This window comes from Python bivittatus, unplaced genomic scaffold, assembly GCF_059951505.1.
Source record: "Python bivittatus isolate LINGU-HERP-01145 unplaced genomic scaffold, Pbiv_v1 ctg000700_np1212, whole genome shotgun sequence".
In the NCBI taxonomy this organism is placed as follows: Eukaryota; Metazoa; Chordata; class Lepidosauria; order Squamata; family Pythonidae; genus Python; species Python bivittatus.
Genome location: NW_028277098.1, coordinates 45,397,480 through 45,423,236, shown reverse-complemented (window position 1 = coordinate 45,423,236; position 25,757 = coordinate 45,397,480). Strand labels below are relative to the sequence as shown.

The 25,757-nt window shown below is 37.6% G+C and overlaps 1 protein-coding gene and 1 long non-coding RNA gene across 5 annotated transcripts in view; one reads left to right on the top strand and one right to left on the bottom strand.

The window, feature by feature from the left end:
- The window catches only part of FAF1 (Fas associated factor 1), a 212,948-nt gene that overhangs the window by 55,931 nt on the left and 131,260 nt on the right, over positions 1–25,757 (bottom strand). Inside the window, exons 12-13 of the mRNA XM_088128543.1 lie at positions 20,321–20,402; positions 6,525–6,679 (exon numbers count right to left, since the gene is read on the bottom strand). Coding sequence (XP_087984669.1) covers positions 6,525–6,679; positions 20,321–20,402 — 237 coding nt within the window. The remainder of the gene's footprint in view (positions 1–6,524; positions 6,680–20,320; positions 20,403–25,757) is intronic.
- Positions 24,316–25,757, top strand: part of LOC148214190 (uncharacterized) — a 94,712-nt gene continuing 93,270 nt past the window's right edge. For all 4 annotated transcript variants that reach the window (XR_015793481.1, XR_015793480.1, XR_015793482.1 and 1 more), the window contains exon 1: positions 24,316–24,456. This is a non-coding gene — a long non-coding RNA (uncharacterized LOC148214190). The remainder of the gene's footprint in view (positions 24,457–25,757) is intronic.

Below are 25,757 nucleotides of genomic sequence, written 5' to 3'. Positions count from 1 at the left end.
GAGAGTTCCAGAAAAATATCTACTTCTGCTTCATTGACTATGCAAAAGCCTTTGATTGTGTGGATCACAACAAACTGTGGCAAATTCTTAAAGAGATGGGGGTACCAGACCACCTTACCTGTCTCCTGAGAAATCTGTATGCAGGCCAAGAAGCAACAGTTAGAACCGGTCATGGAACAACCAATTGGTTCAAAATAGGGAAAGGTGTATGACAAGGCTGTATACTGTCACCCTGCTTATTTAACCTATATGCAGAGTACATCATGAGAAATGCCAGGCTGGAAGAATCACAAGCCGGAATTAAGATTGCAGGGAGAATCATCAACAACCTCAGATATGCAGACGATACCACCCTAATGGCAGAAAGTGAAGAAGAACTAAAGAGCCTCTTGATGAGGGTGAAAGAGGAGAGTGCGAAAGCTGGCTTGAAACTCAACATTAAAAAAACTAAGATCATGGCATCTGGACCCATCAATTCCTGGCAAATAGAAGGGGTAGAAATGGAAGCAGTAACAGACTTCATTTATTTGGGCTCCAAGATCACCGCAGACGGAGACTGCAGCCATGAAATTAAAAGACGCTTGCTCCTTGGGAGGAAAGCTATGGCAAGCCTAGATAGCATATTAAAAAGCAGAAATGTCACCTTGCCGACAAAGATCCGCATAGTCAAAGCTATGGTTTTTCCATAGTAGTAATGTATGGCTGTGAGAGCTGGACCATCAAGAAGGCTGAGCGCCGAAGAATTGACGCCTTTGAACTGTGGTGCTGGAGAAGACTCTTGAGAGTCCCCTGGACTGCTAGGAGGTCAAACCAGTCAATCTTAAAGGAAATCAACCCTGATTGCTCATTGGAAGGATCGATAATGAAGCTCAAGCTCAGATACTTTGGTCACCTAATGCGAAGAGAGATCTCTTTGGAGAAGACCCTGATGCTGGGAAAGATTGAAGGCAAAAGGAGAAGAGGACGGCAGAGGATGAGATGGTTAGATAGCATCACTGAAGCAATGAGCATGAAACTGAGCAAACTCAGGGAGGCAGTGAAGGACAGGAAGGCCTGGCGCAATATGGTTCATGGGGTCACGAAGAGTAGGACATGACTTAACGACTAAACAACAATAAGTTGCTGGTGATATATTTTATTCAAATTGATACGCAGAGTTCTTTATATTCTATGTAAGCCATTTCAAATTCAGAAAAGGAACACAAATCTGATCTAAATGTTTTCTTTTCTGTTTATAATAATGTGTTTGTTAGACATAATATAAAAAGACTGAGAATCAAGGCCCTATGTGGTCTTCCTGTCCCTTATGTTTTCAAGAATCTTCATCCACTTCCTTAAAGCTAGGGTAAGAACAATATCAAGGTCAAGTTGAATTCCACTCATCACATAAATAAGAGAAATTTTGATTAGCATTTGAAGAGTGGGAAATGGAAGAGAGGAGACAACAGGCAAGCACAGTGCAGTGCCAACACAGCAATTTAGTAACTGAGAGCAAGTGGTCAAAGCATTGGTCTAGGACTGGGAAGATCCAGATTTAATTTCCTACTTGATCATACAGCTCACTGGTAAGCCCAATTTACCTCAAAGGGTTACTATTATGAGGATAAAGTGAAGGGTAATTCCATTTATATTGTCTTGAGCTTTTTAGAGAACAAATGGAATATAAGCCTAATATACAAAAAAAAAAACACCTTGTACAGCAGTTATATTGAGCAGATAAACAAGCAGTTAAACATGACAATAAATGTCTCCCTCTGCCTGTGACTTCTTAAAACAGCTGTGCCTTTCAGTTTCAGTTTATTAAAATATACAGTCATAGATCAAATACATACATACAAAACAACACAAAAGCAAAAAAAAAAAAAAAGTAAGAGATTTTCATTAAATACCTATTCATGCCTGAGTAAGCGCACCTGGGAGAGTGATCAAGTCCAGAAACTTCTAATTGTCATTGCTATATTTTAGAACTTCCCCATCTGGTCATCTAGTAGGTAGTGCATGATTGCTATTTGAGAGAGATCTGGATAGTTTATAGTAAGAAGGGAGATGATATATAGGGCAATTCAGAAGCATGTATGCTACTATTTCAATTTCAGAGTCTGAGCACATACATACATGCTCTTGATAAGGAATAGTATTGAATCTGCCCAACAGTTCCACTGAGGGGACATATCTAGATGGGCCAATGTGAAGGCCATCCTATTAGATGGAAATAATATATTATAAAAATATTTAGGAATAGTAAGGGGAGGTTGTGTGAGCTCATTATAGTGGAGATGCGAAGTGTTGGTTCTATATCTTTGTTAATTGAGATCTAAAATGTTTTTGCTTGAGCTCTCTCCAGCTATGCCTTTATGTACCTGGTCATACTATGCACAATATTTCTTTATGCTTACATATATTAAGGAGTACAAACCTTTATTGAAATAAATGTAGAAGTGCAACATAGAATGATGCCATCCTACCAGACCATATTTGAATATTGAAGATGTTAAGGTCTCAAGTTAGTTTGAAAATGATCTATGCAAGTCTAGCTATAATTTCAAATATTCCAATAGCCATGAGTTTTGAGTTTCCATCTCAATGTTTTACACATTTAAAAAAGGGGAAATCTATTTTGAATTCACTGATATCACTGGAAACAATTCGTAGGGATCTATTACTAGAAAGTTGGCTGGAGGCGACAGACATAGATTATGTCTTACAACTGTAAGATCAAATTCCTACAACGCATTTATCAATAAAAGAACATTAATTTTGCAACAATACATTTTAAGCAAAGGAATAAGATTACCTACCACACTGATGACATTTGTTATCATTCAAAATACGAATAATTGTTTCATGTATATCGCTCATTTGATACATATGCATATATACCAGGCAGATCAAGAGGGCGCAAAGGGGAAGGGAAACAGTGACAGCTGCTCCTGAGTCACCTAACCCTTTTTTAGAAGACTGTACTGCAAACTTAATATTGCTTACTAATAGACAAATAGTATTAATATTAATAATGTTAATAATACTTATAACAATACTAATAACTAATAACAATATCCAACAGATACAAGGACCCCTTAAGAGACTTACACTTGTTATTTATCACTAAATGTGTATCTTCCCCTTTCATTCATAATGTGACTGAGTGATTAAAAAAAACCCTGTTTAAAAGCAATAACCTAATCTTACACTAACCTGCGACCAATCAAATACAAAAGGCCTGGATGAACAGGAAGGTCTTGATTGATGTGAGTTTTATTCAGTTATTCAGAGAAGAATACAAATCAATATAAAACATTTTAAAAAACACCAGTTAACTATTATAATCATCAACAGAACTAATGAACCAATAAAAAATGCAGCAACAATAATGTACGTGTTTTGAGTCTGAAATTGGTTCTGAAGTGAAAGCAGTTAAAGGGACAGCTCAGCCTCCAGTAGAAAGACATTCCAAACTATGGGTGGGAAGGCTCTCTCTTGAGACCTCATGTAATTTCCAGCTCTCAACAACAGGATGTAAAGGACAGACTCTTCAGCAGATCTTAATATCTGGGCAGGTATATGAGCACCTAACTGATCTTGACTGATCTAGATGGCATTCAATTTCAGAATCATCTTCAAAACATGTAGCATTGGTTTCACTATCCTAGGGGAAATTGATAGTACATGGACTAAGAAGATATTTTATTTTAAAAATATGTAAATGTGGACTAGGCTACTTCTAGTTTAGGAACTGTCAGAACCTTCAAGGCCAGAAAGCCTGGCAAAAGCAGTCTGAGCTAGTATGGCCGCTATAGCTTTGAATGGCAACAATGAGTCTAGGGGAACTTTTATTCCTGATCTTTCAGATAGATTCAACCTCATTCAAGACAGGTTGATTACTTATTTTCTGGACCTTGGAATCAATGATCACCATACAGTCAGGGTTCAGCTTTTATTACCTCTTATCCAATACAGTGGCTTCAAACCTAAGATAAGTGAATTGGAGGAAGTTTGTGGAAAGGAAGTTTGTCCCATTTCTTCTTTCCAAACTATTCCACATAAAAAAGTCAAGCCCACTAACTTAGCTGAAATTTTGTAGATTTAAACATACCAGTTTAAATATCAGATTTATACTGATGTATCTTTCATATTTTTTGTGATAAAGTATTATTGTCCACAGCCAGCCATTCTTCCCTAAGCCACTTGAAAGCTCCGTAACAAAAAGGTAATCTCATTATTACATATAAATTAAAAATTAAATATATTTTATTTACAACAGTTGTTTATTCTCTTACATGATAGTAAGACCAAAAAAAGTAGAGTTAAGCATCTTACTGTACTTTTCAATCAGGGTTCTAGACCTGCTGAAAATAGCTATACAGCCACAAGCAAGCCCTTTATTTGGTATTTCTAAAAGTGTCATAAGGAGTTAATAAGACCCAGCTGTACAAACTCTTTCTACTAAGCAGCTTCTGTTGCTTTGGTCACCACAGGTATCGCTGTAACCTGTAAACTCTTATAACTAGTGTATCAAAGTTGTGCTACTTAATAGACCTTAAGTAAAACACAACAAAGCCCTGACATGCTGCTGATTGTCAGTCACAAAAAAAAAAAAACTCCCTCAGACATAGTTTTTTAGAAGAGAGTACACCACAATTTTTTGCCATTGCAAAATAAAAGAAACCAGAGAATTAAAAAGAGACTAGAACAATATAACAGCAGGTCATCAACTGAACTTAGCCACTGCAGATGGTTTAGAAATAGGGTTTCCTTCGACAGCAAGTTGTGGGATGAAAGGAAAGGAGGGGACTTCTCATTCCTTGTAAATGGCAATAGTATAAGATTAATCCAATCTCCTGTCCACATATTTTGTTCCATTGAAAAAAAGCATAGTTGCTCCATTCATAACTGCTTCTGAGACTACATTTAATGATAATAAAAACAAATCAAAGCATAAGTTTACTCTGCCATTTAATCTCAACCAAAATTAAAGTTAAAATGTGTAAGTTTGTGAGCTATTATGCAGGAACACTGCATATTTTAATATTAATTTGGAAAGTTCATTACTTTGTAGAAAGGGCTGAAATGAAAATAAAGACTTTAATGGGAAGGTGCAAACATCTTTTTAACCCACACAGCATATATTAAGTTACAGTTATCAATGACAATATGAAATGAATCTTTTAAGTGAATAAAAACAGTCTACTAATCATAAACACAATTATACATATATAAAATCACAGTTCAGGCAATATTATTAAATAATATTATGATGAATGATGCAATGTGCATATTTCATATATTACGGTGGAAGTCTTGAAAGAAAGAACTGCCAAGGGAGGTTTTATATACAATGAAAGGTCTCTGTATCATCTTATGGGAGTATTAAAATTATATTTATATGAAATTTTATTATTTGTTGAAAGTCAAATGGATCAAGTTAAATTAATTTTAATGCCAAAAAAACTTGATGAAGCTAAATTTCACTTGCTATATTCATTAAACTATTTGTGTATTATAAACTATTAATAGTTAATCACTGGTGCATGAATGGTTGTAGACCTAAAGTTTTGTTGTAATAAACTTGCATATCTATGTTACCAGAGAACCCACATATCTCCTTAGGGTGAATGAAGAGGCAATGACTTCCATCCATCCGACAGATGTACCTCTAGCCAAAATTTTGCAAGTCCTTTCTTCACTAAGTCCCCATATTACAATGTTATGGATCACTACACTCACTTCCACAGGAAGCTGTTATACTTCTCTCCTCTAAACCATCTGTGAACTCATTTTCTGAATATAGATGCTGATTATACTTCTTAAAAGTTCTATGGCACCAAGAGAGATTGCATCCAGGATACTCCCATTTCTTTCACAAGTCCCTTAATTTCCCCTGTTTTCCCATCTGCTAGTTCCTGCTGAGTGATGGAAAACATTGGTCTGGAAGAATGGTGGAAAAACAGAAGAGGAAAGAGATTGACATGGGATGCTGTATTCTGAGAGCTCACTGCTTGAAAATAATTTATTGTACAATACAGGACAAATATAAATACTACCTCAAAAGTAGACCATTAAAAAAAACCCTGTGCTAAATTAACAAAAGAAAAGTATGAATACATAAAGGGAATTATTAGAATAACTTCAAACTTAAATAATCATAAGAATTGTTTTTAAAAAAGGAAAAAGTGGGCCTGACTATATTATAAAACGTGTTAGAACTCAAAAAAGTTGACCTATTGCTTGAAAGTCTATTTAAAAAGATTTTAGGGTACATTTGAAATCTCATGAAATTATTCCTCTTTTCCACTCAATTAATTTCTTTTCCTCCCCCATCCTCATATACATTCAGATCTGTTCTATAAAGTTGGAAGACATTCTGGAAAACTATGAAGGAGGTAGTGGGGTTGCATTGAGAAAGAAAATATTCTTGTCCTGAAAGCAGAATTCTGCTTGCACAGGATTTAGTTTCATCCTACAGCACATACACCAAATTTCTTGGAATCTAAAAATCATTTATTTCAAACTTCAAAACAACTAACCTTGCTCGATTTGCTTCTTTTGTCATATCCCATGCCCACGTTATAAAGTTCTGACTAAGATAGGAAACAATAGATTCAGCACAAAGCATTTGAGAGCAAAATACATTAGTCAGCACACTTTCATCCTGGTGGAGGTAGACAGCAAGAAGCTTCCTCTGTAAAACAGAAAAACAACATTAGCATAAAGATGGAAATTAATTATAATTTCCACAATATAAATGTAATTCATGTCTTACAAGTATTTCTTTGAATTTCAGTAGACCATAGTTCACAGCATCTCAGCCTTCATATATAGACCATCCTTACCCAATATAATTTTCCTTCAGCAGAGTTATAGTCATTGCCTGCTGCCTACAGGTTCTGGCAGCTGAAGACTAAGGAATAAGGTTGGAGAAAGCTGGTAGAGACCAGGGTTTCTCAATCTTATCAACTTTAAGACACGTGGTCCTCAACTTACGCTGGCTGGGGAATTCTAAAAGTTGAAGTCTACATGTCTTAAAGCTGCTGAGATTCAGAAACACTGGTATAGGCAGAGCTACCACAAAACAGTTATTCTTAGTGGAGTTAATGAGAAAGTAGACTAAATGTAGACTATTTGTAGAACTTTAGATTTTTTTTATATTAATAAATTTTTTGTTTGTATCGCAATATGAAAACATATGGTTATATTTCCTTATGATTATTAGTATATTGACTGCTAATCACATTTACTGCAAGGGTATTGGCTGACTTTAATATAGTGATATCAAGGCATAATTTTACCAGCCTTTAAGGAAGGAGAAGAACTCAACAAAGGGATGCTGTAGTCAGTGGCAGCCTTTTATTTCACATAATGTACAATTCTACTTAATTCTAACCATGTGTACCATAATCTACATATAATGTAACCTTTTAATCAAATTTTTGTCATATTCACCAACCATATGCATCTTTGTCATAGCTCTATGGAAACAGCATTCCTACTAATCCTAATCTTATATTTGTTTCCCGGTTGATTAAATTCAATGTTTTTATCTCATAACTTTCTATGGTTGTATAATTATAATTAATTTACACTAAACATAATCAATTACTAATAAATAGTATATTTTACATAAAATCCTAGAGAGGATAGTTAACAGTCAGATTTGCTGAATTCTAAATTACACTGAAAAATAAAATATCTAATATGAAAAGAATACACTAGTCCTAAAACAATTCTAACATCAAATAATGTCAGGAAATAAGCTCAAGGAAAATGTTAGACGGAGTATGTTTTCTTTTTTCAGGAGGTTAATGCTGTAGAAATAAAGACCTACATGTGTACCACTAAATAAAAAAATAAAAAAAATAAAATTAAGTACAGTTTAATTCCCAGTATATCAGCTGCTGAAGAAAACTTACAAAAATTAAAATATAAGTCCACATAAATTACTAGCCTTCCCATTTTTTCTTTAACCATTCTAACTTTCAATTTCCACAGCCAGAACTTTTTGTGAGAGAAGACAGTGTACCTTATACCAAGGAAGTTCCAGGAAATGCCTAGATCATTCATTATTTTAATCAGGCTCAAAGATCTGTGAAAAAGAGGAAGCTTTTTTTGCTGTGACCAGCACAGAAACAACATATCTGGTAGAAGAAAAATTTGTTCCTTCTCAATAAACCCACTCCCGTATATGAAATTCTCCAGTTTATTACCATGTCTCTTTGTCATAGACATGTAATCAACTTTTCATTAAAAAATTCTCAAACAACAATGCCCATGGTAAACTACTTTTGAAATTGAGTTGAATTTGAAAAATAGTTTGTAATATGGCATGCTGAGAAAAAGCATGTAATGGGTTATTGGAAAAATTGGCACTAGGCATGTCCAACTGTTCACAGAAAATAGTTCTATGAATCATAGCCAAGTTATGGCCATCTTTATCTAAAAATGCCAGTTACAGATAAATGTGCTAAATGGAAGAGTTAGTTTGTAACAAATGATTTATTTTAAGTCAGTGTAAGAAAACAGAGTTTGGGAAAATTCTAAGATCTATTTTATAAAGTATGGAATCATTTGAACAGTAGACTTTGGAAAAGGGATTAGACATTGCATTAATGTTTGTCTTCTTTAATTTAAAAAGTGATTCAAAACTAAGTATACATACTACAGAAAAGGCCACCAATAAGCCTAACATGCACAGTTCCATATAAGTGCAGCCAACAATGTTGACTGAAACTAAACTTGAAAATCCAGGGCACTAATGCACAATATCAGGCAATAAAACAGCATCTCTGTGGTGATATTTAATTTAAAAAAGAAGAAAGAGGCAGGAGAAGATCAGGCACTGTCTGTTTTGGAGGATCAGCCATTCTGCATTTCAAAGCGTGGATCCCTGCAATATCCAGGTTACTGTGCTAGAATCTCCACTATTATATAGCAGTTGTAAGAGAGGGAGGGCAAAGATGTGTTTACTCAGTGATTAGGGCCTTAGAATAAGCCGCTAGCTCCTAGAGAGACGGCTCACCATTTATTCATTTGGGCCAATTCACAAAGCCTAGAAAGATTAAACATCCATGCTGAGAAGACAAGCGAATGCAGACGGTGAAAAAGAAATAAAAATTCTTTAAAAACTCTTAGATGACTTCATTATTTTTCCACAAGGAAACTTTAGGAAAGTGTTTAGTTAGAGAAAAACCCACATTGACCTCTCCCTAAACCCTTAATCTTTCCTTTGTGGTGGGACTGCTTTGTGGTAAGCGGATGGCTTTGCTCTCCTCTTTTCACGGAGAGCAGAGAAAAAAAACTCTTGAGAAACTCCTTTCGTCCCAAAGAAACAACCCCATGAAACTGTTAAATATAAGAGTCCATGTGAATTAACCTTCCAAAATAAGTACAGTTTAAAGCTGTATGTTGGGACCAAATAGTAGATAACAAGGCAGGTGCACAATTTTAGCATATGTAAGCTGGGAAATGTCTAAAAACTTTTAATAACTGCATGTGTGGACAGAAATGCCATATTCAGATGGTTCAGTTTTGCCATTTATAATTGCAGTTGATTGTGTTTGTTCTTGCTATGCCTGGCAGAAAGATGTATAACAGGGTCTTCAATAAAAGTAGATCTCATGTTGATTCTATTAAAAAAAAAAAAGGCATAGAAATTCCCAAAATACTCTGCAGGGAAATTACTATCCCCCAAGACAAATCAAAACTACAAACCTGGAATTTCAATAGTAATACTCCTATGTGAAACCTGTATATGTAACAAAATAATTCAAGTCTTTATGGTTCCTAACCGAATTTATAGTTGTTATCTGCCTGGAGCAATTGTTCTTCCAATTGATTTAGCGAAAACATCCAGATAAGTTTGACATCTAAATAGCTGTCCCTAATGCATACTACAAAAGGATCACATGGTCTTCACAAAACTAAACAACTGCTTTGGAGAAGCAATGAAACAATAAAAAACTAGAAAAGGGCCATCAGTCAGAATGATGAGGGGTTCTGGATAGGCTGGCTCTTCTGTTACTGAAGCCCTTCAGTGAAAATCTCTTAAAGTATTAGGATAATAGGAACTTTGCCTCTTTAGATCTTCTTCTGTGAGGGGAAGTGAGGTAACAAGATTACTTAAAAGGATATTTTCTATTAAAAGTGTTACTTGGAAGAATTGTAACTATTTGGAGCACCTTAGCTTTACACATCTATCTTTTTTAAAAAAAAACCCTAATGAGCTTGGGATGGGAGAAATTAAAACATGCCTTTTTTGGAGGGGGACGCATTTAGCAAACTTAATTTGAGAGTGCATTTGAAAGAATATTGGGAAAGGTCAGAGGTTAGAATCAAAAATTTGTCAGCATTTTTACAGAATCTCCAGTCTGTTTACCTGTGAAAAAACAGACTTCCTTTGAAGTAGATTTGATACAGAAAAATAGACAATATCCCCTAACTTTAAGAAGCCAACTTAGCACATCTAGCTAGGAACAGTGTGTGCTATACTTAAGAATAATGCATTTTTATTTTATAAAATACAACTATACTGGTTCTACCTCCTTTAAAAGAAGCAGAGAACCAAGTGCAATGATAAAACATTATTTGGTCAGCATATATTTTATTAGAACGATAGATAATGTCTGAATAAAATGATACAGTAAATAGCTTGAAAATTCACTTTAAGCATTGTTTGGGGGCAAGTTAATTTTTAATTATAGGTATACAAGTATATACATTTTATTTAACAACTATGTCAGGGTTTCTCAACTAGGGTTCTGTGGAACCCTAGGGTTCCGTGAGAGGTCACCAGGAGTTCCCTGGGAGATCATGTTTTATTTTAAAAAATATTTCAAATTTGGGCAACCCAGTCTCGCAGTGATGAGCAGAAACCAAACAAAAATCTAGTTACAACTCTTTCTGAGCTCTCTGGTAGTGTGCTGTAAGACTATTTGGTTGAATCCATTCTTAATTTTTTGACGCAAGACAGGGGAGACTATTGATAACAGGTGAACGCTATATTGCAGGAAGGGAGGAATATATTGAAGGACAGGGAGGGAGAAGTGCATTTTTCAAGAAATTAATGGACTTATCCAGCTTAGTCTGTGACATCAGTCTCTCCCTCCCACATCTTTTCCTTGCAGTTTTCCTGTTTATCCTATTATTTAAATAAATTTTGTACATGTTTATTCAGTCATGTATGAGCGTCTAATGTGGCATTTTTTAAAGAGAAAATACGTGAAGATTTTTGTAAATGATAGTGAAATTCCAGAAAACCTTTTCTGCTGCAAAGAACTACATGAAACATGCAAAGGCCAAGATGTATTTAATGTTTTATCTTTATATCTGGAAACAAAAAGTCTGTCTTGGAGGAATTGTGTTGGTATCGGTACTGATGGTGCTCCATCAATGGTTGGCTCCATGAAAGGTTTTGGTTCTCTTATAAGAAAAGAAAATTCTGATGTTGTCACAACACACTTTCACAGAGAGGTGTTTGTGTCAAAAACTCTTGGAGATGAAATGAAAAAAGTTATGGATACAAAAATGGTTAACCAGTTCACTCAAGAATGTTTAAAAAACTGTGTGAAAACCTGGACAAAGAGTACACACAGAAATATGGTGGCTAAGCAGAGGAAGAGTTCTCAACAGGGTGTTTGAGCTGAAGGCAAAATTACAGGAGTATTTTTGAGAAAACGGTATTCCACATTTTACTGGGTGCTTTGAAGATGGAGAATGGTTGCAGAAACTAGCATACTAAGTGGACACCTTTCATCACATGAACCAGCTGAACAAATCTCTGCAAGGCACTGGAGAAAATGTTTTGACTTCAAGTGACAAGATTCTTGGATTTAAAAGAAAACTGAACATTTGGAAAAATCATGTTGCAAAAGGAAATACTGAAATGTTTCTACTGCTACTTGGGCTTGAGAGTGAGGAAGGACCAAAAAGTCTCAAATCTAACTGAAAACCTCTATATTGCAGAATAAAATTTATTTGTTTGTTGGATTTCTCCCCCGCCCATCTCCCCCACAATAGGGGACTCTGGGCGACTTACAAAAAACATTAAAACTATAAATATATATAAAACACATAGTACATCCAGAATTAAGAACAATACTAAAAAAGAAAACCCAAGAGGATGGAAAATCAGGCTGCGGACAGCTGGCCACTATGGGGCTAGCCATCCCCCTGCTTGAAGTATTCCCTCCCCACCCCAGGCAGAACCAGGTCTTCAAAGCCCTTCGGAAGGCCAGGAGTGAGGGGGCCAATTACACCTCCAGGGGCAGAATGTTCCAAAGAGCGGGGGCTACCACAGAGAAGGCCTGCCTTCTGGACCCCGCTAATCAGAGTTCTTTTATTGAGGGGGTCCGAAGCATGCCCTCTCTGTGTGATCAGGTGGGACGGGTTGAAGTCATAGGGGAGAGGCGGTCCCTTAGGTAACCTGGCCCCATGCCATGTAGGGCTTTAAAGGTAATAACCAACACCTTGAATTGGACCTGGAAGCAAACTGGTACCCAATGCAGCTCGCGGAGCAACGGTGTTACATGGGCCCTTCTTGGGGCTCCAAAAATAGCCCATGTGGCCGCATTCTGGACCAGCTGTAGCTTCCGGATACTCTTTAAGGGTAGCCCCATGTAGAGCGCATCACAGTAGTCTATCTGGGAGATAACAAGGGCATGAGTGACTGTTTGAAGGGCATCCCGATACAGGAAAAGGCGTAACTGATGCACAACCCGAAGTTGTGCAAAGGCCCTCCTTGCCACGGCTGCCACCTCCTCTTCAAGCAGGAGCCGTGAGTCTAGGAGGTCCCCCAGATTATGCACCTGGTCTGTCTGGGGTAGTGCCACCCCATCGAGCACCAAAGATGACAAAGTCCCGGATACAGAGGAGCCATTACCCCACAGCCACTCCATCTTACCAGGGTTGATGGCTCCTTGATCCGTACTTTCCCTCCCTTTCAACACAAATGTATGACTGGGTGAGGGATCCTTTCTCTGCATCTTCTGCTCAGCCTGAGAACTTCACTTTGAAGAAAGAGAAGAACTTTGTGAGCTGCAGTCTGATCATACACTGAACATGGGATTCACTGATCTGCCCATGGACAGGTTCTGGATTTCTGTGAAAGAAGAGTATCCTGCCATTCATAGGAAGGCATTGAACATTTTGCTGCAGTTTTCAACTTCTTACATGTGTGAGCAAACTTTCAAAATCAAAGCAAAGACAGAAATTGTCTTAATTCAGTTGAAGATGAAATCCGTGTGTGCTTATCTCAAGTTCGGCCCAGAACTGAGTATTTGTGCAGCAAAAAACAACACAGGTTTCACATTAAAGTGGTAAGTTTCATTCTTTATTTTTAGTTTGAGAACACTGTTAATGCACATACACAGACCTACACGTGAAACGAATATAATACATTTGTAACTTCTGGCCTACATTTGAGCCTGAATGAGCAGGGGTTCCCTGAGGCCTGAAAAATATTTGAAGGATTTCTCCAGGGTCAAAAGGTTGAGAAAGGCTGAACTACATTATACAGGTAGTCCTTGACTTACGACCACAATTGGGACCAGAATTTCCATCACTAAGCAATGCGGTCATAAAGTGTGATGTCATGTGACCGCATCGCTTAGCAATAGCAATCCTGGCACTCCCCGTTGCCATCATTAAATGAATTCCACCAGTCGTTAGCCAAGGACCCACTCCAATCCAAGCCATTCCAGGCTTGGTCCCTCCCAGCCCCAAGCCTCAGTAAGGTAAGGGACTGCCTCCAAATACCCCCACCCACCTATTTCCCCATCTCTGCTCTTTTGGCCACCCTGCACCTGTTCCAGCCTAGTTCCAGTCGCCCTCGCCACCCTGCATTCCAAAACTCCTGCCATCCTGCACTCCGCAGCCCCAGCTGACCTTCACCATCTTCTTGCTCCCATTGATGAGGCATGCCTGCCCTCGCCCTTTGCTCCAGGAAGCCCCTTTGTGCCATCCTGGGGCTGAACTTTGTGCTGTAGCTCAGGGCTTTGTGCTTGTCCCAGAGCTGCAGCATGCTAAGAAGCAGCCCCTGAGCCGCAGTGCAAGGCTCAGCCCCAGCCCAGCCCAGCCCAGCCCAGCCCAGCCCAGCCCAGCCCAGCCCAGCCCAGCCCAGCCCAGCAGTGTGGCACAAAGGGGCTTCTTGGCATGCCGTGGCTCTGGGGCTGCAAGAACAGCCTGAGTCACAGCGTGAAGCCCAGCTCTAGCCTGACCCAACAGTGTGGTGAAAAGCCGCAGCCGCTTCAGCCTAGTTCCAGTTGCTTTTGCCACCTTGCACTCCAAGGCCCCTGCTGCCCTGCCCTCCACTGCCCCAGCTGATCTTCACCATCCTCTTGCTCCCGCTGCTGATGAGGCATGCCTGACCTGGCCCTTTGCGAGGCAGCTGCTGGCCATGAAAGACTATCTTCCCCACATGTACAATCTGGGGAAGGAAGCCGCCTATGGCCAGCAGCTGTCTTACGAAGGGCCAGGATGGACATGCTTGGTCAGCAGTGGTAGCAAGAAGATGGTGAAGGTCAGCTGGGGCAGCAGAACGCAGGGCGGCAGGGGGCCAAAAAGGCATAGATGAGGAGAGACAGGTGGGTGGGGGAGTTGAAACGCCCCTGTGGTCTAAGTGTGGGCAGGCTGGCAAGCGTCTGAATTTTAATCACATGACCTTGGGGGTGCTGCAACAGCTGTTACTTTGGGTACTGGTTGTAAGTCCCTTTGTTTATCGCTGCTGTAACATCAAATGGTAGCTGAATGAATGGTTGTAAGTCGAGGACTACCTGTAGTTATAGGGTAATTATACATGCCTGCTAATTATCCTGTACTCACACGTTTGACCCTTTGTATCAGAAGCTACATCTATTGTCCAGCTTCTGCAAATGTACTGGAACTTTCCTTTATTCTCCACATCCTTTATCTTGTCCCCAGATCTGCTCTGGTGGGTTGCAGTAGGAAAGAAAGAATCTATTGTAACAGCAGATACATTTGCCAGCAGAACGACTGTACTGTATAGAACTCCATGTTGTTTTGGCATATTATATTCCTTCTTCTTAAGAAAATGGTTCAAGACTGAGATAATATTTCATATAGTCTAAATTATACAGAAGAGCCAGTTTGGTGTAGTGGTTAAGACACTAAGCTAAGCTAGAAACCGGGAGACCATGAGTTCTAGTTCTGCCTTAGACACAAAACCAGCTGGGTGACCTTGGGCCAGTCACTTTCCCTCAGCCCTAGGAAGCAGGCAGTGGCAAACCACTTCTGAAATCTTGCCAAGAAAACTTCAAGGACTTGTCCAGGCAGTCACCAGGAATTAAATAGTGACTCGAAGGCACAAAAAACAAAACAAAAAACAAAAAAACCCTGTAGTCAATGTTTATTCAACACCAATCAAGCTTTAAAAACTGGTATGAATGAACAACTACATTTTCCACACCATTTAAAAGAAACAACCAGCATTTATCAGTTGGTTCCATTTTGCATAATGGAATTATGACCCACTAATCTTATAGCCTGAATAATCTTTTTCTACTTCAGTGAAGCTATCAATTCTAAGCAATTCTAGAAATCATATCTGAATCTTTATAAAATGCACATATATGTATGTGTGTGTGTGCATTCATTCTATCTACTATGAAAATTTCTACATACATATGAAAGTTACAAAGGCCACTTAATTGTTTAGCCTAGTAATATAGGCTGAAGAACCCACAAACTGAAAAGATGTGGGGTAATTCTTTTCTCTTGACATACTGTTTCTCACAAGTTGTCAAGAGAAGCTTAGCTTTACAAATCATTGTGGTATGGTTTCTATTTGGCATTAGGAATTCCAAAAAAACCAACCTATAAAATTAGTTACTAAACAAGAACCTCACCCACACATATGAAAAATATTATCCACAATTTTATTTATCATTATAATCTTGATGTGTTTCAAGTCATGTGGAATGAAAAATAATAATTTGATATATTCATAATAGACCATAGATTACATGCTAATATTAGCATCTCATTAGTTCTTTTCAAACACTTAAGTATTCTGTAATTGAATAAAGTATGTAGGGCTGGACACTTCTTTTGGCAAATGTGTATTATATGTTCACCAATTCATATTTCTCCAAATGTTATGGTGATGATGGGCATAAAAATTGTGCATGCTGAAAAAGAATTTATTTTTACAATCCTTGTAGAAGGAGATAATTTATTTGAATCTAAGCCAAATATCCAAACCAAATAGAATGGAAGTTAGCTCCTAACATTTATGCTGAGCCTAACAAAGTAAGTTTCCATGTAAACAAACCAACAAGCAAGTTTATTTGGTGTATCTACTGGTTCTACCACAATCAGAACGAATTAGACTAATTATATAAAATAAGACCAATATATAGTAGTATGTTTAATTGTTTTTCTAGGCTTCTGAAAGTTCTCCCTCAAGATAATTAATCTAAGGGTTTGTATATTTTGTTTTTGTCCCTGGGGAGGCCTGAGAGACCCCAGGAAGAATAAAGCAGCCACATGACCAGATTTTAAGACAGGTTAACAGCAAATTCTCACAGGTCCAAGAAGCTTGAATTTAGCCTGGTTTTAGGACAGAATTAGACCTGGTTGCCCCAACAAATGACCTGTAGACTAGAAACAGGAGGACTGCAACTTTGTTGATTGTGCTTAATCTCTCAGCAGCTTTAGACAGCACTGACCAAAGTTTGCTCCTCCATTTCTGTGTGAGTTTGAAACTGGGGGCAATACAATACTGTGATTCCACTCCTATCACAGGAATACTTTCAGAGACCAATACTGGGGAACTCTGCCTCTGCACACTGGTGTTGTGTGATGTCACAAGGGCTATTTTTTCTCCAATACTATTTAATATGTATATAAATCTGCTGGTAGAGTGGAGAGGATCACCAAGAGGCAAAGTATCAACATCCTGATAATTCTAAGCTCTACTTTTCCATAATATCTGAATCAGCAAATATTCTGAACCAATCTCACTGTACTAATGGGTTCACTGAGAACCAATACATTCAGGCTGAATTCTGATAAGACAAAGACCATGTGGGTGGGTGGTTCCTAGTCACAAAAATTGGGGGAGTGTTCTAGATTAGAATATACTCTCTCTGAAGAACAAGTATATTGTTTGGGAATGCCTCTAAAGTCATCTTTTCATTGGGGGTTGAAAAGTTTTCTATCATCTTAAGTATCTATAATAATTATACTAGGTACAGTATGTCCATTCTTAAACAGACATAGCCTAATATTATTGTTCATGCACTGATAAACTCAGGTTTAAATTACTGTAATGCACTTTAGGCAAAGATACCTCTGCTTGTTCTTTTTGCATATAAGACTCTAAACAACTTGAGTTCAGAATTCCTGGCAGGGTGCCTTCTGTGATACAGACATGCACTAAGGTCATGAAATGAAGTCTTGTTGCTTCTGTCACAACTATCAGATTATCATTTTATGATTATACAGATGATCAGATTTCTTCACAGTCATATCCACTCCATTCCAGCCACTTATGGAATGCTTTCTTAATAATTACAGGCATAGTTTGGAGATATTGCAGGTTCAGTTCCAGACCACTGTAATAAAGCGAATATCGCAATAAAGCGAGTCACACAAATTTTTTGGTTTCCCAGTGCATAGAAGTTATATTTACACTATTCTGGAGACTATTAAGTGTGCAATAGCATTATGTCTAAAAATACAATGCATATACCTTAATTAAAAAATACTTTATTGCTAAAAAATGCTAATCTGTTGGGAAAATGGCGCTGATAAACTTGCTTGATGCTGGGTTGCCACAAACCTTCAATTTGTAAAAAAAAAAAAAAACGCAGTATCCATGAAGCGCAATAAAGCAAAGCACAATAAAATGAGGTATGCCTGTATACTAATGACCAGCACAGATCTAGCTATCACAAACCAGTACTTGGACAATGCTATCTACTAGAGGCTTTTTGTGATACCTTATTCAGCAATTCTTATACAGATAATCTCTACAACTCTGTCCTGGCAACTGAAATATTAATAATGATGTCAATATTTCAACAGATAATTTTATATAGTAAATTTTTACATTAGGTAATAATGCATTTCAGTTATAATCTTTAAAAAATAACAGAATTATTCACATTGACTTCATTCATTTGTAAAAATGTGGAAGTACTGAATATGTATGTATATACAAAAAACCATTTTCTGATCAACAATACTTTTCCTTATTTTTGTTTCAGTTAAATACGAATCAGATCTCAAATTTTCTTTATATTTTTTGCTACAAAAGCAACATAATATACAAAGAAACTAAGACTTGCTCTTTTGTCAAAGCTGAATTTGAATGGAGATCCCTTTCCTTAGACAACAGTGAAAATTTCCCAAATAAAAGGCAAGATCTGCACTTACTCTTGGCTGTGAAGTGCTCTTAAATTAAATCAGTTTGAAGTGGTTTTCATTAAGATGGATTGAGTGTGGCATCGTGAGAAACACTTTATCAAATGCAGTGTTTTACTTAGTGATTAACTATATACCAGTTGATGAAGCTCCCCAAATCCTTCATAATCCCACCACTCCAATAAACATTTAATGAGCATATAAGTTCAAAAAGCCCAGCAGAGGATTTAAACTTTCAATCTTGTTTTTATTTACTCTTCCAACTCAATTTCTCACTTCAAGTTAAGAATGCTATTGCTTGAAGCTCATCTGTTGCCCTGGTAAAATTAAGTGCCCTGCACATCATGACAAAACATATGGGTTCAGATTTCTGTTCTTGCAGAGGAGATAGATAGATAGATAGATAGATAGATAGATAGATAGATAGATAGATAGATAGATAATTTTAAAAAAAGTTGCTAATTTCAAAAATATTCCTAAAGAAACATCTTCAGAAAAACTGCAAATATAAAGAACAATGAATGGTAATAATAATTTAAACTTGTGATACAGCTATTTACTTTTTACTCTGTATTTAGTCATATTAATGTACAGGATAATACACAGAAAACACACAAGGAATTAAATATTCTCAAATACTTAATCCTTTTGGGAACAAAAGTGTACAATTTTTACTGAAGTTTCAAAATATTTCAAAATGAATATATGCTGATAGAATACATGCAAATGATCAAGGCTGACATTTGTGTAATATCACATTAGGTTTAAATATTTAGATTTGATTTTATATAGTAAATATTTTCCCCTTGGATCTTAATTGTGGAACCCTCATCATGCTTGTTAGATATTAACTCCACTAAACACTGAGAAGTTATTTCCAAGTAAACATAAAAAAAGGATACTGTTTGATAGTGATTATCCTTACATTAAACATGCAAGTTATAGTTTATATGCAAATAGGGCTATTAATGGGATCATGGATATTACATCTTTTCATTTATTATATGTTAGCTATTTCTTGTGTATGATGGCCAGTTTGGTGCAGTGGTTAAAGCATCAGGCTAGAAACCAGGAGACCGTGAGTTCTGGTCCTGCCTTAGGCGCAAAGCCAGCTGGGTGACCTTGGGACAGTCACTCTCTCTCAGCCCTAGGAAGGAGGCAATGGCAAACCACATCTGAAAAATGTTGCCAAGAAAACTGCAGGAACTTGTCCAGGCAGTTGCCAGGAGTTAAAAACTGACTTGGAGGCACCAAATTGTATTTATTTATTCATGTGTTTGTTTATTTCCTTGTGCACATCAAGTTTCATCAAATATATAATTAAACCATTTCAAATTGCCTGAGACAGGAATATTTTACTATGTAATATGCAACAACTTTGAACTTTCTTCTGTGGTGACACTGAAACTGTCAGAATATTTATTTATTATGCAGAAAAATCCATAACCTTCAATTCACTTTTAATTGCTGTCTCAGAAAAGATACCACATAGTACGCTTTTATAAGCAACTATCTGGGAACACAAAACTGTTCTGCCTGCTACCTAATACTAAAAGGTTTTATTACTAGTATTCCTCCACTGAATGAAGACTCCTTAATCCAGCAAAAATCAGACATTTTTCAGCAAATTAGCTTTCACTTCTGCAGTCCTTTGCACTATTTACCAGACTGTTTCAAGATTTGGGAAGGACATGGAATGGGGTGCAGAAGAGAGTGAATTGGCCAAAAATTAGTACTTTCCATTTCAGGGGCAGAAGCCACAACTAGATCAAAATGCTTTTTGTTACTTGGAGAACACTAGTCCATAACCCAGTTTTCAGAAGAGACCTAGCAGCAGCAGTAGTGTAAACCTGCAACAGTCCATTAATGTGCCAAAAGTTTAGAAGACATTTTTATACTGGGTTCCTCTGTCATTTGAGTAATATAGTATTTAAAATGTACTTACATCTCTAGCTTTCCCATAGAAGGCCTCTTGAAAGGCAGCCTCTAAAGATCCAATAAAAAATACCGGATGGCAGTCACCATATCTGTTTCAGCCCAAAATGTTTCAATTAATAAATATTGTTTTTTATAACAAAGGAGACAATAGTACTTTTCCCCCCCAAAATCACACACCCAAGAACAAACTATTGTATCAACACCATAACAATAATTATATATCTATATATCTGCATATATACATATACATTCAATTAAAATAATTCTTTTTAATTTCAAAGTAAATAACATTGTGAAATTGAGTGCTGGAAATGGAGGACAAGGACTTTTGTTCTGTAACATCATACAAAAGACAGACATTTTTAGAAATCTGAAATTGGCATGGCTCCATTTAGGCATTCTTTTAATTCTGCAATTAATGTAAGCCTTCATGTTAAAGAATAGAATGATAAATTCTTCCTTATTTGTGTAATTCTCTTCTTAAAGATAGTGGCGAATTAACAAGAATAACATTTAATGGAAAACGCAGTTTATTTGTTTTAAATTACTTAATTTATAGAACATACAGTAAATGACCAGGGGATTAAAAAAACAATTAAAAGAAAATAAAATACAATGGACATATAATACAGGTAGAGACAAAAAGAAAATAAAAGTTAAAAAAAAAGAGATAAAACTAGAGAATAACAGAGAACTGGTAACAAAATATCAACAGCATCAAGGCAAAACCAGTCTTGTCCTTCTGATTGAGATAGTAGCCGATAAGAATTTAGACACTCTGTACAAATGGGTTCTGATCCTGCAGGAGGCGTATAGCCTCTCCCTCAGAGTAGAACTGAGTTCTATTAATGATGGGTGTTAAAAGGGTAGAGCATACAGTGTCACAGAAGAGACAGTGAGAGAAAATGTGGGCCCAGCTTACTCAAATGACAAGGATAGGTTCTGTCTACAAAATTGATTTTCTGGTACCTACCCTCCAATATTGGTGTGGGGAAGATGTTGAAATGGGCCAGGCAGAAAGCCCTGTGAGATGTAGCAAAGGTGAGACTGAATAGATACTCAGCAGGAACAAATGAGTTCTAGTCTAGAACCCACCTGTGAGAGTCACCAATAACCCCTAGATCCAACTGTCATGCTGCATCATAAACTCACTGGCAGATGTCTGCTGTGACTTTCTCTAAACCCAAAGACCTAAATCTAAAGAGAAACCACAGAAATGTAAGTTGGCAAAAATTTTCTCTTCTTTTGTGAAGGGAAGTTGTCAGAGAGCATTAAGAAAGCCAGTGAACATTTGGTGAAGCAAAAGTTTAACCAGTAAGAGAGGTGACAAATGCAGGCTCTTTCCTCAAGGAGAACCATTGTTGATTCCACACAGATCAGAGCATTTGAGGCACAACACCAGACCTGAAATAGAGTGCACAAAAACTTGGACTGAACAGTTTCTGGGGGTCTAAAGATGTTACAGATGAATACTTATACACTATTAAGCATCTGTGAAACAGATTTAGATTTAAACAGTTTTATGGCAGCAAGGATGCACCTTCCACCCTGGAGCCCAATATTGCCTTGGCGCTGTTATTAGCTTTGTCAGAGATAGCTTAATTTGTTCCTGCCAGGTTCCAGAGGCCTGGAATACAATGGCCAAATATTTAAAGGCAGAACTTACTCAGTGTGAGTGTTATCAATGCAACAATAGTGTTTTCAGCACCTAACTCCCTCTGAGAGAACCATAATTTTAGTTTTAGAGTAGTTAATTGTGAGCTTTTCCTCCCCGCAAAAATCTGCCAAGGCCCAGAGACTTCTAAGGCTGACCTAAGCAGGTGAAAGGACTGGTGTATCATCTGTATAAAGCAGCACCACAAAATGTCTGTCTTTGAGTTTGGGTGTATGTGTGAAATCTCTTTTGGTTAAGGCTGCTATGATAGAATTCAAATAGATAGTAAACTGAAGTGGGGCCAAGACACAGCCCTGTTTCATCTCTTTGCTTATTGGGATATCTGCAGAAAGGTGCCCAGCATGGTCATATCTAACCTGGGTGATGGTATTTTCATGTAGCATCTTGATTAGATAGAGAAGCCACTGATCTATAGAGGTACATGATAGCTTCTACAAGAGCATGTCACATGGAATGGAGTCAAAAGCCGACTTTAAGTCAGTGAAGGCAACATAAAGGGGATGATGTTGCTTACATGTATATTTGTCAATTAGTACAATGTAACATGGCACAGTGGATCTACCCTCCCTGAAGCCTGCATACTCATCAAATAGCATCTCTTCTTGTTCCACCCATTCCAGGAGTCTATTGTATAAGAAGCAAGCATAGATTTTACTAGAAATGCTTGGAAGGCTAACTGGAAGGTAGTCTGAAGGATTAGAACTGTTTCCATTTTAGGGAATAGGAACAATAATACAGCATCTCCAGCTACTCAGCATATGGAAGGTAATATTAATATGGGTAAAAAGGGAGGCCGGGATGGGGGCCCACCACTCAGCATTTGTCTTCAGTGAGACTGAGTCACTGCCAAGTGCTTTTCTATATTTTAAGTTGGTTAGTTACCTTAGCAATTTCCGAATGGGAGACTGGAGGCCACGGGGATATGGTGTGGTGATTAACCAATAGGGACTGTGCAATAGAGAGACGGGGATTATATGGGGACTAAAAAGCTCTTCCCGTATGTGGCAGAAAGCCTCTGAGCAGTGCTTTCTTCTATGAGATGAACAAGTCTTCAGAAGAAGAAAGAATGTTTGTCCTTAGTAGCCAGAAATAGTCAGTCCCAACTAGCTTGAATAAAGGCCTGCTTTTCCTCTTAATTAAATTTTTATAACTCCTCTTCTGAGATATTAGAAGATTCCTAATAAGGAGGCAGTTGCTTGCCCTGAATGACTTAACACTGGAAACTAAATCTGCTCTCACTAACAAGCAGTCCAAATCAAACCAGGATTTATGGGGAAAATGGGGGCTGTTGAAATTTCTCCAGTTAAGGAGTGGATGTTATCTACAAGATCATTAAATGCTTCTAGGGCCTCTGCTGGATTTGGGCAAAGAAGCATGTAGTTCTGGAGTCTGAAAACTGGGGCAAAGGTTAGTAAAAGGTGAAATGCCTATACCAACTTTTCACTCCATCTAACTATGGAGATACTTTTAGCTTCTCAAAGGCAAGCTCTCCTGATAGGCTATTTAGACATAGTGGACAAAAGCAAGCTCCAGATGGAGGAGAAGTGGAAGTGGTCACATGGTTATGTCCTGGGAAACTGGAGAGTGGGAGCCAACCAGATAAACTGGATAAACCATTGGTAAGGTAGGCAAGAAGTTGGAGTGGCCACTGTTGTCTTATTGAAGAGGAGAGGGGATAGAAGATCTCACATCTGTAGATGACAAGAGTACATTTGAGTAGAAGGAACATTAAGACAATGAGGCAGATGATTTATATTTCCAAGAGGATCTTTAATAAGGTTTACTTGGGGCATTAGCATGGACTCAATAGTTGGCTCCTCTCATCAGGCAGTATTGCCATGAATAGGCATCTGGGGAGGACTATGCTTCTATGGCTGATATCTGTCAGTGGTTTTGCTGAGGGACACTGACAACAGCTTTGGTGTGCTCAATGTGCTGGTCAGGAGAGTAAGGGAAGCAAGGTCTGTTGACCGCAGGTGAGCTTCAGGTAGATATGTAAGTAGCCTATAAGTATAGTCATACTTTAGAAGCCTCCTTTTAGTGTTAAGAGGGCTGCAAGAGGTTGTATTGATTCATGTATCAAAGTCATTGACAGGCCTTCTAACTTAGAGAGTATTTTCAACTATTTGTCCTTAGCTATAGTACTGAAGGAGTTAATCAGCTCATGTTTAAAAATATCAGGCATAGATTCATTGAGGCTGGTGGAATGTTCAACTATATTCCCTACTGTCAAGACTGAAGATAAGATGAAGAGCTCTTGGCAATCAACCAGGTCAGGCTCTAAGTTGCTGTATGGGTATGCACTTTCAGCATTAGGAAAAGAGGTTTCTGTTGAGATCCCTAAAATCTTGGGAAAGAAAAATACCAAAACCTGACAGAAAAGTTCTCACTCATGAAGCAAGGAAGGGATCAATGGAGTGCTGAAAAAAAGGTGAACTGTTTTCTGACCAGGATGGCCTGGAAACCAGGTAACTTGTACTAAGTCTATTAATTGTAACTGGCAGTAAAGGAGTTGTCTTAGGGAGTAGCAAAGAGTGCCCTTGAAAGCCATCCTGTGACATTACTATTAGCTAGGACTGTTAAAACTAACTGTATGTTTTGGTAAACAGGAGAGTCCTCTTTTATAGAGGAGACATCAGGGTAATCATCTTTTTGAGATTGCCCCTCAAAAAGTAAAATATACAACCTGGTGGCTTGACTAGGGGGGCAGGAAGGCTCTCTCTCTGATAGTGAGCTAATGTAGTTCTTTAGCATTTCCCTCAAGTCCTCAATTTTAGCACGGATAGCTGCCAGTTGGTCAAACAAGGCTATCATACCTGAGCTGTTAAAATAAAGCATTTTGCCAAAATATCTGCACTCAGTTGACTGCATGTTATTCAGAAAATGCACATTATAAAAGCTCCTAGGGCAAAGGAGGACATTTCAAACTGGCAAAGTAAAAACAGTTTTTTAATGTAGTTCATTGAAAAGAATTTTTTTAATGTTACTCAGACAAGATTTCCAAATACTCACATATCTGTTCTGCCCCTTTGCTAAACACATGAAGTTAATCTGAATAATAGATCTTCAACATTAAATCTTCAAAACCAAGATAACAAAACTCTGAAACAATTAACTGAATGGAGTCACATTACTTAAATACATTTCCAAATGATCTCTCTCTCTCTCTCTCTCTCTCTCTCTCTTACATCCAGTCAGCCCATTGCAACCATGCTTTATTTATTTATTTGACTGGATTTAGAGGCTGCCCAACTTCCAACAACCCTGGGCAGCTTGTATTTCTAACAGTAGGAAACAATAAAAGGAAAGGGAAAAAAACACTTAAGTATTGATAAGCCCACTAGAAAATTCTTTTTCACTTGGACATGCTGGAAAGAGTAAAATACAAGTAGAACTTCAAAGAACATTACCACCATGAAAAAATCATGAAATAGATTGTTGCCCAATTCCAGTTTGAAAACCAGCTCTCAATGTTTGAAAGTCCATTATTATTTCTATGCTGAGTACAGAAGGCTGAGAAGCAGAATGCGCAAAGAGCTGGCATGTGGTTTCAGATTTTATTCCCATGCCGAAGTGTGTGGCTGGGAAGCCAAAAGAAAGATAGATGGGAGGCTCAATTGTCAGACGTTCAGTACGAAGAAAATCAACAATATTTTAGATTTGCAAATCGGTTTCTCTCAGAAAGGCACTGGAACTTTCAGGTCTTCACCTGATATTTTGTTACCTTATAAAAACAGATTTTGCATGAAATTTAAACACAGTAAATACA